Source organism: Mastacembelus armatus, chromosome 24, assembly GCF_900324485.2.
Source record: "Mastacembelus armatus chromosome 24, fMasArm1.2, whole genome shotgun sequence".
In the NCBI taxonomy this organism is placed as follows: Eukaryota; Metazoa; Chordata; class Actinopteri; order Synbranchiformes; family Mastacembelidae; genus Mastacembelus; species Mastacembelus armatus.
Genome location: NC_046656.1, coordinates 768,446 through 785,660, shown reverse-complemented (window position 1 = coordinate 785,660; position 17,215 = coordinate 768,446). Strand labels below are relative to the sequence as shown.

Here is a 17,215-nt window from a genome sequence, read left to right as displayed (position 1 = left end):
TTATACATGATTGTGTTTTTGAGAAAAAAGTGTTTATGCATGGTTAGTGAAAAACTACAATTTACTCACTGAAATAAGACCATAAAACACAAACAGAAGACATTTCTAAGACACTTTTTGTCCAGAAAGGCCATATGCAAGAGGGTGTGTCTGAGGATGAATAGTCATGTGATTTACCTGAGAACGCAAAAGACGCACTGAACGACCAGACAAAGACACGCAACGCATAATGAGCCTTTCAGTCAATGTAGATGGGAACGGATTAGTGCAGCACAATACAACACAATGAAGAGCCAAACGATCCTCATTTGAGTTAAAATCAGTGTTTTTACTCTGAGGACAAGCTAAACTATTTGTCTCTGTGTGGAATGTAAGGAGCGCCGCTTCACGTGCGTAACGCGCCATCATCCAAACGCGCAGAAAAAGTGAGTAAATTCTATGATGAAGTTTGACGTTTTATGTCATTTCTCGGGGGTGTGCACATATTTACCTGGTTCACCTGAGATTATTTACATGTGAACAGTGAACAGTGTACAAGGCGGGACCGCATTACCTGTAATGAGGTGAGACAGGAAAAAACGGACTTCTCCTTATGTTCATACGGATTAAATAAAAAGTGATGATTTGTTTTTGACTTGAATTGTTTCACTCAAAAGAAAACATTTCAAGCTTTCTAGCCATATAATTCTTATTTTTATGAGGCAAGTATTCGCTGAGATTCTGGTTGTTTTATTTACGCGTCTGTGAAGAGAAATGGCAGAGACAGAAAAGTCCGAGAGCGCACCCTGTCGGCTTTCTTTATTTAAAAAAAGCACAATGTTTTGTTGTTATTATGATGGTATACCACTAAAACTAGACCCTTTACAGATTTGAATGATATAGTTCTTTTATCTGTACGATCAGAATTGACGGAGTAATTTAAGTTTGTTTCGGCCTTATCAGGAAAAGATGCGTCAAAACGCGCCGGCGCGTGCGTCGACCCCAGGTATTACCAGGTAATATGTGCACACCCCCGAGAACTGACATAAAACGTCAAACTTCATCATAGAATTTAATCACTTTTTCGGCGCGTTTGGATGATGGCGCGTCACGGACGTGATGAAGCGCTTCTTATATTCCACACAGAGACAAATAGTTTAGCTTGTCCTCAGAGTAAAAACACTGATTTTAACTTAAATGACGAACGTTTGGCTCTTCATTGTTTTGTATTGTGCTGCACTAATCCCCTCTCAGCTACATTGACTGAAAGGCTCATTATGCGTGTCTTTGTCTGGTCGTTCAGTGCGTCTTTTGTCTTCTCAGGTAAATCACATGACTATTCATCCTGAGACACACCTTCTTGCATATGCCTTTCTGGACAAAAAGTGTCTTAGAAAATTTTAATCAGTGTATTGTTTACTGTGAATGTGTGAACAAGATGACGTTCACAACACTGTGAAGTAAACACTTTAGCCTACAACATGCAGGTCTCCAAAGTCTTGTGAACCAATGTTCTGTTTGTGTTTTATGGTCTTATTTCAGTGCCTAAAAAATTGTGGTTTTTCACTAACCATGCATAAACACTTTTTTCTCAAAAACACAATCATGTATAAACTTGCTGCTCACATATTATCGTAGCCAATTTTGTGCTGATTACAGTGTTATTAGAATTTAGACATTAATATGTTTAAAAGACACTCAAAAAAGCACAAATGTCAGGACATGTCAAAATTTGTCCAGGCCCACGAAACCCCCTCAGACCCCAGAGGGTTAAGTTTCAGAGTTGCTAATTCTCAGAAACAACCACAAGTGTGATGAATCATCTCAGGTTTAATCACGGGCTCGGAGAGGATGTCCTTGCAGAAATCCTCTGACTCTGTGTTATAACACCAGGTTTATATACAGTACTGTGGACTAATCTGAAGCCACCCTACAATGTTTGTTCAGGTGTCCTCTATCTCCAGGCCTCTACCAGAACTAACCAAGTTGTTGGCAGTTATTTACAACCCTCTACCCTAAAACACTAAACCAATAAAACAGACAGAACCACATACCATCAAAGGGTCAAGCAAACATTCAAGTCACCCCTTGACATCTTGGAAAATCCTCACATTCCCCCCTTTTCACACAAAGTGTCAACACAATTATAATTACCAATCAGAGGGAACAAAATGTTACATCATTAGTCAGGGTCTTTCTATATCTAGAGGACTGTCATCATATGGGTTTCCTGAGGTCCAATCATTCAATGGTATTTCATTAGTCTTTTTTGATTCAGTTTATAGGATATGTGTCCATGTCCTTTAAAGTGTGAAACTGTCCTCTTTGAAGCTGATTCTGCAGAAATTTCTTGATTCCTCTGACGTCTCCTTGCATTGTTCTGTTGAGATCGCAGGCTCCTTCTGTGGTGGTGTATTTTCCTGCTGGTGAGCAGTTTGGAGAATTTTATTTTTTACCTGGTCCATGTCTGACTCTTCGGGTTCCTTTCTGCGTGTAAGACGTGTCCATGCATTTGGCAAAGTCTTTGTTTCCCAGCCGACACATGACATCATGACGCAGATCCTTGGGCCAGGTTGAGACATTTATCAATGCAGTTTTCCACAGGTGACTGTATGCCGCATTATCCGGAGTGTGCAGCGCATCCAGTTTCCATGCGGGTGCAATAATCAGCTGGTGACTCACCCCCCTTTTGTCCAGTATCATGAATCTCAAACCAGCAGACTCTCAGAGGAATTGCAGTCCGCACAGCTTCAAAGAAGGTGTCCATCGTAGAGGTGAATTGTTGTCACCCCACTGGTGCCGTGTTGTGGGTCTGATGGTTCCCCATCGGAGTTTGACGAACCTGCAACACATAACTTCTACTTTCTCACCCTACATTTCTGTTTTTTCCTTCTTATTCTCCTCAGCATCATTTGTCTACCTTTACCCTTAATTCTGCAGCAGATTTTTTTCTTCTATTTCTGCCTCCCTTTCTAAACTCTTGAAAGGAGTGCCAATTTATTTCTTCCTTCTTTGCTTTCCTTCTTTCACTTCCTCTTCTCCTTCTCAAAAACATTCTTTAACCACCCTTTTAACCCATTTATCTACCGTCATTTAGCACTGGGGCTGGTGCTTACACTTTCATTGGGCTTATAACACACACACAATAAGTTCTCATTCACACTGAACTTCCCATCTCATCGCATGGTCAGATCTTATCACAAAAACACAAACTTTGGATGACTCACTCCAGCCAGGTAGTTTGTATGACACATTCGTTCCGAGCAACGTCCCCTTATTGTACACACATTGTGCATACAAGACACTGAAGGAGTCACCACAAAGCTTATAAAATTATCACCTCATTCATATGCCCAGTTCATGATATGGGACAATTTCTAAGGCGGTTCTTATAGACAATAATAGTTCACTTCTTATAGACAATGACATCTCATTTCCAGGAGGGATTACAAAGATCACGTGATTACCAAACACACACACCTAGGGTTTTTTCTTTGACGCAGACCAAAGACCGTTCTGACCTCCGGCGGGATTCCAGTCCTCCGTTTGTCGGAGCGGAACTTTCCCTTCATTTTTAAATTTTACCACCGGTGGTTCTTTCGGTCCAGAACAGGCACTGGTCAGTGGCATGTCCATCCCATCCTTGTCGCCAAATTGTTGTGGAAATTTCTTTAAGTTTGAGAGTTGCTAATTCTCAGAAACAACCACAAGTGTGATGAATCATCCCTGGTTTAATCACAGGCCCGGAGAGAACATCCTTGCAGAAATCCTCTGACTCTGTGTTATAACACCAGGTTTATATACAGTACTGTGGACTAATCTGAAGCCACCCTACAGTGTTTGTTCAGGTGTCCTCTATCTCCAGGCCTCTACCAGAACTAACCAAATTGTTGGCAGTTATTTACAACCCTCTACCCTAAAACACTAAACCAATAAAACAGACAGAACCACATACCATCAAAGGGTCAAGCAAACATTCAAGTCACCCCTTGACATCTTGGAAAATCCTGACAAGAGCTAAGGGAACACTGGGCTCAACAGAGCTGTGACTTTTTGTCAGCCTGTCTACAGTGCTGAAAAGAAACCTGGGATTGTTCTTATTTTCCTCTATTAGTGATGAATAGTATGCAGTTCTGGCTTTACGGAGAGCTTTTTTATATGTTAATAGACTGTTATTCCAGGCTAGAAAAATTTCCTCTAAATTTGTGGAACGCCACTTCCTTTCCAGCCTTCGTGATGCCTGCTTTAAGGTACGATTATGTAAACTGTACCATGGAGCTAATATTCTGTGATTCACTAACTTCTTTTGCAGAGCCACAGTATCAAGAGTTTTTCGTGCAGTGAGGCTACAGCACTGTCAACAACATGATCAGTTTGGTAGGGAGTAGGATTGAGGCAGCTGCCCTCCACTGTGTTGGCACATGGCATAGATGTAAATAAAGATGGAATCATTTTCTTAAACTTATTAACAGCGGGTGGGTTTATTAACATTTGAGTGAAACCAGTTGAATCTAATACTGAATTAAATGCAGTGCTGGGACTATTATTTTCAACATCTACATCAATGTTAAGATCTCCCACTATAATGACTTTATCTGAAATAAGCACTAAATCAGACAGGAAATGTGGAAATTCAGTTAAAAACTGAGTAAGGGACAGGTGGACGGTTTGTGTTTTCCAGTTTGCATGTGAGAGGCTAAGACTGAGGCTCTCAAATGAGTTATAACTGTTGTGGGGGTGAAAGTTTAATAATAAGTTTGAGTGGAAGATTGCAGCTACTCCTCCACCTCGACCTGTGCTTCGAGGAACATGACAATTTTTATTCATTCAGACTGACATATTCATCCTGCTGCAGCCAGGCTTCAGTAAGACAGAGTAAGTCAGTTATCAAATCATTTACTAACAGAGATTTAGATGAAAGAGACCTAATATTTAATAATCCACATCTGACTGTTCTGTTTTTCTGTTCAATAAGAGGAGTGGTCTTAATTTTTATTAGGTTTTTATGAATAACTCCTCTTTTGTTAACTTCTGATTTATATATGGTTTTGATGTTTGAGGAGCAGACAGTTTCTATGTGGTTTGAGGGGGCTGACGGCTCTAAGGAAACTGCAGAGAGATGTTTTAGACTGAGTCTCTGCATCCCAGTCCCCACTCTGGATTGTCTAACTTTAGGTTGGCTAATAAACTCGGCCAGATTTCTAGAGATGAGAGCCACACCATCCAAAGTGGTATGGATGCCATCCCTCGCTACCAGACCGGGTTTCCCCAGAAAGTGGCCCAATTGTCTATGAAGCCCACATCGTTTGCTGGACACCACCTAGAGAAGTTACACACCTAGTGAACATTAACTTTAGTGACCTCCTATTGGTGTAATTGGGTGTCATTGCTGCCGACGTGAATAACAATTTTACCATATTTACAATTAGCCTTAGCCAGCAGCTTCAAGTTTGACTCGATGTCGCCTGCTCTGGCCCCAGGAATGCTATTGACTATGGTTACTGGTGTCTCTAGCTTCACGTTTCTGACTATGCAATTGCAAATTATCGGAGTCGGTTTCTCAGTGGATGTGTCACTGAGCGGGGAAAATTGGTTAGAAACGTGAACAGGCAGGTGATGAGCTGTGGGCTTCTGCTTAAGAGTATGTTTCCATCAGACCATAACCAAGGCTAATTCTCCGGGCCGCTCTGGAGCTGACATTGGACAGTTAACAAAACCTGAGCCTGAGCTCGGTGGCTCTGCACCTGCTAAAGCGGCTAGGCTAGCTGGCTTTTGTTCAAAGTTGTGGAGCCACACTTCCAAATCAGTGATCCTTGCTTCCAAAGCTAGCAAAACTGTACCCTTATTATAATAGTATCATTATCACTAAAGGAGGCAGAGTAATAACTAAACATGTGGCACACCGAGCAGGAGAGAGAGAGACAGAGGGAGAAGCCATGTTACTAGCTAGCTAAGCTAACTGGTAGGCTAACGCTAAGCGCTAAGTTTGGAAATAGCAATAAATACCGGTCAAAATAGAAAGGTACTTGACTAGTACTGGAATATGTAGCAGTTAATGAATTGTTTAGTTAGTTTTTTGATGTGTTAGACTCAAGCTTGTCTGTTGCTAATCTGTAGACGAACTACACAGCACAACACACTTGCAATAGGAAGTGGAATCACTTACCCGGAAACAGCAAGAATCAATTTTTAACATAAATGCTGCCTTCACAGTTGTGCAAGGTAGCCATATTGTGTGCACTAAATTATCAGAGAAGCTGGTTTTTGAACATGTGTGCTGATAACAAGCTGGATGATCCCTCTGCTCTTTAGCCTGAAGGATGCATTTTACAGAGTCAAGTCATTTTGAATTGCCACTGAATTCTCTGGCACAGAGTTTTGTGGGTTTCTACACATTTACATACCACCCCAGATGGGTTCATCTATATTTTCTTTATTCACTAGGCTGAAAAGGAACACCTCAGAGGCCTCCCAGTTTGACCCACCAACTGATTACCAGCATCAGCTTGGAGACACCAAGTCCATCATCAGAGCACACCACCATCACATCAGCAGTAAGAGTGATGAGGCAGTGGAGAGTGACCTAGACTGGTTCCACTCCATCACTCTGTCACTGTCACCAGATGACATGAGCTCACCCATAATTACACCAACTCAAGAAAATACGAACAGAAAACCTAACTGCAGTCAGTCACAAATGTCTATGGTAATCAAAGAGTCAAACTGTTCACCTGAGGACAGTGTGAGTAACACTAGCTTAATGTTAAAGCAGGATATTGTTTCAGTTCCTTTTAGAACAGTTACCTCTGTTTTCTCAGGTGAAGACAACAGAATAAGTGAGGGACTTGAGAACATTAAAGGAAAAAAAAGTACAATTCAAGAACAAATAAAACAGACTGACAGACAGAAGAATGAACAGCATCCACAATCACCCAGCTGTGTGTTTCAGAAAGTCTGCAAGAATCTACGAGAGAGACGACTCACAGAGCTGGAGCTGAATAATCAGCAGTGTGACAAACGAGGTGGACACAGAAAGAGGGTTATATCTGGAGAGAGTGCAAGCAAAAATGTGACTGATGTCTTAAATAGAACTTCAGACTCCCACACAGGCACTATGCTGTCAGATAAAAATCACCCCTCTGATAACCTAGTTCACAATGTGTCTTCTTGCAAAGACAGTAGATTTGAGAAGGAAGCAAGGAGAGACCAGACTATGATAAAGAACTTTCATGCTGTGTTAAGGGAAAGGAGGGATGCTAAAGCTAAAACAGTTCGAGACCTGCATACAAATTTGTCAGGCTTTATCTTCAAACCAAGGAAAATGAAACCTTCAGTTCACAAAGACAACTTCAATGCCTGCTTTGATGTCAGTGCAGCATTTCAAACTGAATGGAATTCAGACAGTAAAGAGCTCTACACCGATATAAAAAGAACAAAGAAACAGAAACACGTAAGTCATGATAACTCAACCAGCTTACTTAAAGACACACAGAATGAAAAAAAGAAAACACAAAACCTGTACCAGGATCTTTTGGAAGATGGAAGCAGGAGAAAACAAGTGACCAGTAGCAGTGAGCAGGGAGAAAGTGGGTCTGAAGCAAGTATTTGTTGCACATTAACTCAACAAATCAAAGTGGCACAAGGAAAAACTGTATTGAAAAGTGATGATATTGAAAATCTGTGTGAACAAAAAACCAACAGTGGTGGTGAGAATGAAGAAGGGGGATCGATTGGGACCCCACATTTACATTCATCCTTTTCCATCAGTGATCCACCAACATTCAAGTCCACTATGGCCTCCTCAACCCTGGCTAAACTCCCATTCACCAGCATAATAGAACCCACAGCTACAGTTCAAACAAAAGTTAAAAAAAATCCTCCTACTGCAGCAGATAAAAGTGAACTTAAAGGACATAGTGCTGAGTGCTTCAGAGCTAGATCTGAAGTCAAGACAACTCTAAATTCACCAGAACAAAGACCTTTAGAAAAAAAGCTCAAACCTGTACTCCACATGGTCAAAGAAAAGGATGTATTGCTGTCAGTGACAGATCTCAGACAAGAATATGAACAATGGACATTGTTACCAACTAAAACAAAGTGCAAAGCAAAGCAGATGCAGCTTAGTCATGCTGCAAATCATACTAACAATGTAAAAATAGTCAATGACCATCCAAGCACTGGTAATCTGAAAAAGAGAAAGTGTTTTGAACTTGGCCCTCTACCAAGTACTGCTGGCGATTTCAAGGGTCCAATGTCAGGACTGTCCCTGTTTGGTTGTGTTGAATTAAGTAATGATGTTCTTGATACTGACTGGGACCAAGAGGTTTCAAAGAAAGCCAAAGTGTGAAATTACATTTTTAAAATGGTTGAAAATCAAGTCACTATGTACTACTTTTGGGCAATCAGAGATTTGGTTTATTAATTTCATTTTCTGTAAAAGAGTTTGTTTTTGTTTTTTTTTTAAGACAATGTATTTCAAAACAGTGGCAGGTTACCATGAAAAGCAGCACCCTGTTCCTGATGATACTCATGAAGATACTCAGTAAGCAAAGAGAGCAGAACAATTAAAGTCACAATTTTAGTAACATATTTGAGGTGTAGTGTTAATAGTTCTTGAGTTTATTTTCTGTTTTGTAAACTCTCTTGATACAGTCTGCCTCCATAGAGATTAGAATGAAATTGATCACATTAAGTTATTTTGAGCCCTACAGGCCTGGGACCAAAATTGTATTTTCCAGGTTTATTAAAAAAGATCGTCGGACAAATTTAAATAAAGTTTGACAAACTATATATCAAATGAAAGCATAAAGTCTCACGATTTAAATGGTATAAAACAATTTAGGATTGAATTATCACAGTGACTACAGTTTCTTAATGTTTAACAACAGTACAAATATTGGAAAAGTAGCTAGTTCTTACCTTTTCTCGTGTTACTTCGTACATGTACTGAAACATCAAGTATTGCATGTCGTTTTTTTTCGTTAGAATCCAAGGAGCATAGTGCATCCATGTTTTAGTCCAAAATATGTATTATCTCTGAGTAAATCCATAAAACCATTGTCCTCTTCATAAAAAGTTTTAATCCGGTTCGTTTTACGGTTGATTTCGCCGTTTATTAAGTAAAGATTGACAAGCTTCTGTGAATCACATCGGACCTCAATCAAACGTGCTTGTTACATTTTACAGCATAACTAAGCATAAAACCAATAGGAATCAACACATCCCAAATCCCAGTCAGGGAGATAGGACAACTTCTAATGGAAGTAGAACCAGCCAGTCGCATTGGTTGTCAATGATGACTGACGTATATTGTAGCCAACGAAAAGCTCTTTCCAGCAATGTATCACACAAAGGGGAAGGGGGATTTAAACGGCCCCCACCGCTACAGTAAGTTGCCTTAACATCAGTGGGCACGCAGTGGACGAAGCTAAAGGGGGGAGGGGAGTCATATTTCATATTTTACAGCGTGCAATAATAAACTGTAAAGCTTTTCCTTTAAACGACACCAACGTCATCAATATAACCCTTAAAATATAAAGACAACAGCTAGTTTAATTTGGGTATGTGTTGTTCGGGTATGTGCCATATGCAGGAAAAGGGGCAGGGTGACAAACTGGTTAACAGGATGTATTACCTGGACAACAGTCCCTACAGTGTCATGGAAATTAAATCCACTCCTCATCCTCATAATTTTATTGCATTTCACAGAACTACATTACAAATTAAACTCATGAAGCAGGGAGCTTGACTCATTTTAGGCAAAAGTGAAATACACCATTTGTATATATGTGAGAAAAAGTTTTTGTATGCATACACATATTCTGACAAGGAAAACAGTTCTTTTTTAACATTCCCTGAAAACGTTAATCATTACTAATTGGGTTGTTTCTACCAGCCTCTCCCACTGTCAGAGCTCTGCAGACCTTCGGTCCATGTTTCTCCATGAATCACCATGCTGAAAGCGCTTTTTTTCATACACATTCTATGGGCATGAACAGAACAGGGGCAGACTGAGGTCCAAGATGATTTCTGTGATATGATATTCTTTAACTCTCCAAGATTTCCACCTGACATTGGATTTACAATAAAACCAAAAAATCTATATTTAATGCCATAACAGTAGTAAATAATAGTGTAGATTGGTTAATCAATTTATTTTGATTTTGATTCAACCAGCTCCTTTTCATAACCAAAGTACACTGTCCATAATTTCCACTGCTTTGATAATTTTAGTTGTTTCATATTTCAGTTCAGCAGGAAAATAAGTTTTTTCACCTAAGAAAACCTTCAAATAAAATATTAGAAATGTGGTGTAGATCCCGTGGTGTAGATCCCGTTGTAGATTTGTATTAGATTTTGTATTTTGTATTTTCCCATTGTATTTTCCCGTTGCAGATCCCGTTGTAGATTAGTAGAAAAAACACAAACACACAAATAAGGTTGCCCACTACTAACTATTCTCCTTGAAATAATATTCACACCAGTGTGTATATTTTAAGTTTTAAAATTACCTGAGTCAAAGCTAGCCCTAACTACTGCTTCAACCAAAGCATGATATATATTATATTATTATTATTATTATACATTTTACTCACCAGAAAAACAGTAGTCAAACTAAACTGATTTTGAAAAATATGACCCTAATTTTCACACAACTCCACATCTATAATGTCCGTGCATTCAAATCAATAGAATAAACCCCATCCTGGTAATTCAGACCTCATTTATTTTAAGGAAGAAATGAAAAGGAAAACTGTATAATTGTAGACACACAAGATACATCTAGTACTCTGATAATCCATCTTAACATTGTCTAACCAAATGAAGCAAAGCTAGAAGCAAGGTCCTTGGCAGGCTGCAGGATCATCTGCAAGATTACCTTCTCAGTTCTTCAACATAGTGTAACCCTTTCACTGGGGTTTGGTTTGTTGAGACTGTACATTTCTGGGGTAATTGAACCACTACTCCGTCTTTTACCCCCTTTCCCCTTTGAGTAGATCAGGTGGATTATTTCTATGATGTTGAGAATCACAGAGAGGCCGGCCATCACCAACATAAAGATAATAAAGATAGTTTTCTCCGTTGGACGACTTATGAAGCAGTCCACTGGTGATGGACAGGGGTAGTCGGAAAATGAAATCTTAGTTGGCATAAGTATGAATCCATAGAGGTAGTACTGGCCTATGATGAATGCCACTTCAAGCAGGATTTTGAACAGCAGCTGCATCATGTAGCTGACCAGCAGGACACCTTTAAGCTGTACTTTGCCATGCTCATCTGAATACTTTGGAGCTTTAATCATTCCATTCCTACCAAGTTTCTGCTCCAGGCGTCTCCTCAGCTTGTTTTCTCTGCGAATCACCAGCAGAACATGGCCCAGATAAATGAGGGTGGGTGTGGAGACAGTGAGGATCTGGAGGACCCAAAAACGTGTGTGAGACATAGGGAAGGATTTATCATAGCATGCATTCTTGCAGCCAGGGCTTTTGGTGTTGCAGTTCATGTTTGCTTGTTCATCTCCCCATATTTTATCTATACCAGCAGCTAGAATAAAAATCCTAAAGAGGAAAAGCACACTCATCCAAACTTTTCCCACTACAGTGGAGTGTGACTGCACCTTGTCCAACAAATCAGACAGGAAAGACCATTCCCCCATAATGAAAGCCTGTGAGAAAGAATAAAGAAAGCACTGATTAATATCAGTTGACCCAGGTGTATTTAATGTCAGTCAAGTCAGCAAGTGGGCATTGAGACGAAATAAGATATGGCAAATTACTAAACGTAACACAACAGAAATATAGTGAACAGCCCGTGTAACAAGCCTCTCTTATTTACTTTATGTATACATGTAGGTAGATTTATCTAACATATGTTTTGAAATATTCCATGAAAAGTATATTGCTGCTCCTTCAGGAAAGATGTGCCAAATTACTTTGGAAGACAACATTTTCAGTTAAAAAGCAAAACAAGTAACCCAAAGATATTGAAAAAGAAAAAATATATAATGCATATGTCATCACAAATTTAGTCAATGTGTTGTTTTCTCTGCTGGTCAAAAAAATAATGAGTTGGCAGATAATGAGTGACTTTTGGACACATGGAATGGTCCATTTTTTTGGCCACACACTAACCAATGGTCAGTATAACAACACAGCCTTGGAGTTATTTTTGACCAGGACATGTCAGGACACACGTAAAACAAATCTCTAGAACCACCTTCTTTCACTTGCACAACATTGCCAAAAATAGGAACATCCTGTCTCAAAATGATGCAGAAAAACTAGTCATGCATTTGTTACCTCAAGGCTAGATTACTGTAACTATTTACTATCATAATGTCCCAGTAACTCCATAAAAGCCTCCAGGTAATCCAGAATGCTGCAGCCAGAGTCCTGACAGTACTATATAGTACTACCTCATAGTACCATATTATCCCAATAGAGCACTTCGCTCTCAGAGTGCAGTTCTGCTTGTGGTTCCCAGAGTTTCCAAAAGTAGAATGGGAGGCAGAGCCTTTAGCTATCAAGCTCCTCTCCTGTGGAACCAGCTCCCAGTCTCAGTTCACGAGGCAGACACTCTCTGTACTTTTAAGGCTAGACTCTGTTATTCCACCACTGAATGTCACTAATTTTGTGCTCTCTCTCTCCCCTAGTTTGTGCTCTCTCCCTCTCTTTCTGTTCTCTGTCTCTGTACCTTCTGCAGGTGTCCCTGGTCCTAGAGCTGTATATTGCTGATGTGCAGCAGTTTATTGTTAATAAACTGAATAAAATAAACTGAATTGAAATTGAATTCAATTACATAAAGTTTATTGACTTAACGCTACTAGATACTAGAAAATTGGAGCACTAGAGATTGAGGAGCTTTTTTTTTTTTAGTCTCATAAATCAGAACAAAAAAGTATAGCAATCTCATATATTTTAAGACCTAGATAGATTGATTACAACAGACTGCGAGTGAAAGACTCCTTTAAGTTCAATCAACACTCTGAATTCTTATGTACATCCAGAGCCTTAAAAAAATTAACACCAGTATTGTGATAGAAGGACTGAAGGATTACACAATATAGATATGGCTTGTACATTTTTCACATTTATTTTTCCATAATGCCACCAAATTTGTCTTTAACAACTGCAACACTTTTATTAGATTGTAGTTGCCAGATTAGATAGATCACAGGCAGTATCTAAAATCATGTTAGATAATATTAGAATAGCTAAAAGCATTCTTCTCAGGTGTGGTATTGATATTTTACAATAACTAAGCTATTTTAAACTACTCAATAAATCCATCACCAAAGGTTATGAAATATAAGCAGGTAATTTAATTTTATAATACTTTAACTGCTCAATAAAATATATTACATTTGCAGCTCACAGTATTAATTCTTCACATAATAGCTGTTCCTACCTCAGAAATGACCACTGCCTTGTTCAGTCAGCTGCTGTAACATAGCTGAGATGCTCTCACTTCCCTTTTATAATTCATGCTGGTTGCAGACTCATCAGATTCCTCCTAGGTTTGTCTGGCCTGCCCATACTCCCTAAAATAATGTTTGTCACTGACCAATGTTTAAATGGACAGCTGTTGATAATAACTGACATCACACCAGCTGTTGTATGAATAATTTTCACTCCTATAAAACTATCAGTTCATGTACACTTGAGCAACAGCCTGTTGCTCAAGTTTTTTAAGTTTTAGAAGACTGTAGGGCTGAATTCACTTGCTGGGTAAAGTGAACAAAATCAAACAACTCTGAAAGCTCCAAGCTAATTGATTCTGCTTTCCAACTAGTTTAAACTAATTGGACACTGATATGTTCTATACCACTGAAATACAGTCAGCTGACATTGCAGGGCTCACACTGTAGGGCCTCAAGTCTATAAAGATACATTTATGTTTAAAAGTAAGTACAAAGTACACAAGGTAGGAAACCATACTTACTATAAAAAGGACAATGAATGAGGGGTCAGCAGTGACTGGATACATCATATTAGCCCCAGGACACCCTAGAGGGTTAATATGGACATGGCTGAATTTGAAAATTTAACGAAAACCAGTTCCAGATTCTGATTGGCTTAACACACCTGATCCAGGTAATGAGCAGTGGGTAGGGCAGGAATAGTGGGAAAACAAGCAGTCTATGAGAAACATGAGTTGCCCACCCCTGTTCTACAGACTAAGTGGTATAAATGATGGATGGATTTATATTGTTCTTTGTCTTTTTTTATAATAATATATAGTAGTTTATTTCTAATTTTATAGTAATCATAGTAGTAGTAATTTATTTCATTAAATCTATAATTTATCTGCTTCATTTTTTTTACATTAAAGATCTATGAGTCTATGATGTGTAGCTGGAAAACAAAAATCAGAGTATGCTTTTTTTGTAGTATTATGAGCTGTAATATAAGATCCCTTGCACTGAACTTGCATTAAATATCAGGTAACATGTTGCAATTTCATATTTACCTTTTCAACTATTCCACATTTCATCACATTGCAGTTTTAAATGAACAGGCGTTGTCTGTGAAATTCACCCACATATAGTCCTGGTGTAGTCACACTCTAGGTGTGTGACTTATTGGTCCACAAGAATGGGAGTTAGGGCAACGTATGACCTCTTCCTTTACAGGAACTGAAGATAATGAAATCTTTTCATCAGACTCATCAAAATCATCACGAGTTTCATGAGTAAAAGGAGAAGCTGTGAATGTCATACTGAGGGGTAGTCAGATCAAACCCACAGGCCTCGAAAGTATTTAAGTCTCATCGTGCTTAGCGTGTCATGTCTCGTTGCCTGCATTTTGGTTCTTCTGTGATGGGCTCACGGCAAAGAATTCTTAATATTTGAAGCCTAACAGGCGAGTATATTTTATGTTTCTGGAGCTTTGAATGAAAACATTTGATTAACATAGTATTGTGTAACAGGAGTTATTTCAACATTTCTTGAAGACAAAGCCAATGTTGTCAACTCAGCATATTTTAAATGCTGAAAATACTGAGTAACCTCCATTGTTGAAAAATGTGTGCTGTGTCTATAAATTATATTGTGTTCATAAAACCGTAGCTTTAAAATATTTGGACCAGTATTTATCATAGAGCTAAATGTGGAAACTACATCATCTCAAACAAGTTAGGGAATGAGTAAAAAACATATAATCCAAAGCGTTATGTATATTTTACAACATGCTATAAGCTGCTGCTTTCTTGTTTGTTATCTATAAATGTTTGACAATCATGTTTTGTAATTTTCTACAAATCAAATAAATCAAATAAAATACAGTAAAATATTGTTTTCTCTTAGAATAGATTAATGCTCTATATATCTACTAGTTTCGTTTATTTTTCAGCCCACTGTAAATTTGATATCTGTGTTTCTCCAACACTTTAGACGTTAAATTTCAGTCATGGGTGATTGGTCTTACCTGTCCTCACTGCTAGACAAGGTGCAGTCTCATTCCACTGTGGTCGGGAAAATCTGGATGAGTGTCCTCTTCCTGTTCAGGATCTTTGTCCTGGGTGCTGCTGCAGACAAAGTCTGGGGAGATGAAGTGTCGGAGTTCTACTGTGACACCTTGGAACCAGGATGTGAACATGCCTGCTACAACTGGATGTTCCCAATATCCTATGTTCATTATTGGGTTCTGCAGATCACCTTTGTGTCAACTCCTACCCTGGTCTACCTGGGCCATGCTGTTCACGTCATCCACAAAGAGAAGAGGATGATGGAGCAGCTGCCAAATAGCACTAATGGACATTTACTGAAGAAACACAGGTTTACAGATGATAGAGGGAAGGTGAAGATAAAAGGCATCCTCTTTTGCACTTATATGACCCAGCTAGTGTTCAAAATCTTTCTTGAGGTGGGATTCGGTGTAGGTCAGTTCTACATCTTCGGTTCAGTGTTCATGACTTCCTACTTCCACTGTACTATGTCTCCACCTTGTGCTCGTTCTAGTGGTGCCCAGTGTTACGTTTCTCGTCCTACAGAGAAAACAATCTTTATCATTTTCATGCTTGTAGTTTCAAGCATTTCAGTGGTCCTCAACATCATTGAGATGATCTACTTGCTCTCTAACAGCAGGAGACATGCCAGGAAACAGCGCCTAGCTCAGGAGCATGTGCTCAGTACACAGAACTACCCATCAAACCCAGTTTGGGGGGGTGTTAGTAACCAGTATGGGGGCTTCTCACTGTCACCTCCACCTGCTCAAGAACTGGTTGATGTCTGTAATGATGACAAACACATTGACTCTGTCAGAAAAGAGAAGGATACCTGATGCAACAGTTATACCTGTTAGTTTTAGATGTTTGCTCTACTTATGCTTTTGCCTAAGTTACTCAGTTTTTTCATACAGTCTATAGCCAGATGAAGTGATAGCTTATTGATTGAATAATTGAATTTACTTATGCTATCAAACTTTCTTTAAATGTCCTATTGAAGTAACAGAATTAAAATAATACAGTTTCATAATATGTGCTCTGATTATTCAGTAACACCAACTCCACATCATATCAAGTTTACTTGGTGTGGCATGGCTAAACTGTCATTGAGAGATTTTATTATTAGTATTACCATACTGTTTCAAAGTAGCATAATCTACATTAGAACACACTCACACTAGAGTGTCAGTAACAACACCAGGAGGCAAGATTCAGATTTTGACTTTACTCCAGGCAGTCTGATTCTAGCGTCTAGCTCACAGAAAAAAAATGACACTCACTTTGCCCATTTAAAAAAAGAAAACAATTGATTGGCTGTCAAAAACCCCAAAATTAAGCAAAATATTGTAATTCAGATAAGTTTACAAATTTCCTTAATTATTAACAATTATGAAACAGAACTGTAATTTGTCATTATCAATAATACATGCATAATAACATAAATTGACAGTTTGGATTGTTAATTTACAGATAATACATGTAATGTTACAGATTTTTGCATAAAATTTCAAAAATGTAAAACTACAGTAGAATTTTAGAGTTTTTACTGTAAAATTAAGATTTTCACTGCAAATGTGTGGTCAACTATAAATGAAATAAATGTACATTAATTAGGTATGTTAAACCCATGCTGAACTCCCATAACAGTTAATAAACTATATTCCATTCCCAAGCTGGTCCCAAGCTGGTTCCCAAGCTGCATCCTTTTTGGCAGCACATGACTAAGCTCTCACCAGCTGCTGCTGAAATGAAAAGTCTCCACATTCATTCCATCTGTCTATACTGGGCAAGA

At 38.8% G+C, this 17,215-nt stretch overlaps 3 protein-coding genes across 7 annotated transcripts in view; 2 read left to right on the top strand and 1 right to left on the bottom strand.

Annotated features, from left to right (window-relative positions):
* Window positions 1-8,800, top strand: part of mcm9 (minichromosome maintenance 9 homologous recombination repair factor) — a 54,459-nt gene extending 45,659 nt beyond the window's left edge. For 2 of the 4 annotated variants that reach the window (XM_026318741.2, XM_026318742.1), the window contains exon 15: window positions 6,424-8,798. In XM_026318741.2, coding sequence (XP_026174526.1) covers window positions 6,424-8,326 — 1,903 coding nt within the window. In that variant the 3' untranslated portion in view covers window positions 8,327-8,798. Of the gene's footprint in view, window positions 1-6,423 lie in introns of all 4 variants that reach the window. The other 2 variants (XM_026318743.1, XM_026318740.1) reach the window with 2 other exon arrangements.
* Window positions 8,801-10,685: 1,885 nt separating this feature from the next.
* On the bottom strand, window positions 10,686-13,518 carry LOC113137127 (gap junction Cx32.2 protein-like). 2 transcript variants are annotated; one of them, XM_026318567.2, is made up of 3 exons: window positions 13,387-13,518; window positions 11,597-11,644; window positions 10,686-11,392 (listed from the first exon to the last, which is right to left on the bottom strand). In XM_026318567.2, the coding sequence occupies exons 2-3, from the start codon at window positions 11,633-11,635 to the stop codon at window positions 10,871-10,873; spliced, it is 561 nt and encodes a 186-aa protein (XP_026174352.1). In that variant the 5' UTR covers window positions 11,636-11,644; window positions 13,387-13,518; the 3' UTR covers window positions 10,686-10,870. The 2 variants fall into 2 exon arrangements, with proteins under 2 accessions (XP_026174352.1, XP_026174351.1); XM_026318566.2 differs by having other exon boundaries at window positions 10,686-11,644; window positions 13,387-13,508.
* Window positions 13,519-14,621: 1,103 nt separating this feature from the next.
* Window positions 14,622-16,453, top strand: LOC113137126 (gap junction Cx32.2 protein-like). Its single transcript, XM_026318565.1, has 2 exons — window positions 14,622-14,840; window positions 15,371-16,453. Exon 2 carries the CDS (start codon window positions 15,387-15,389, stop codon window positions 16,257-16,259), a length of 873 nt encoding a protein of 290 aa, XP_026174350.1. The 5' UTR covers window positions 14,622-14,840; window positions 15,371-15,386; the 3' UTR covers window positions 16,260-16,453.
* The last annotated feature ends 762 nt before the right edge of the window (window positions 16,454-17,215 follow it).

What these genes read in the sequence shown, in the direction of transcription:
- LOC113137127 (XM_026318566.2), bottom strand. Translation starts at nt 11,635, where the DNA reads ATGGGGGAATGGTCTTTCCTGTCTGATTTGTTGGACAAGGTGCAGTCA.
- LOC113137126 (XM_026318565.1), top strand. Translation starts at nt 15,387, where the DNA reads ATGGGTGATTGGTCTTACCTGTCCTCACTGCTAGACAAGGTGCAGTCT.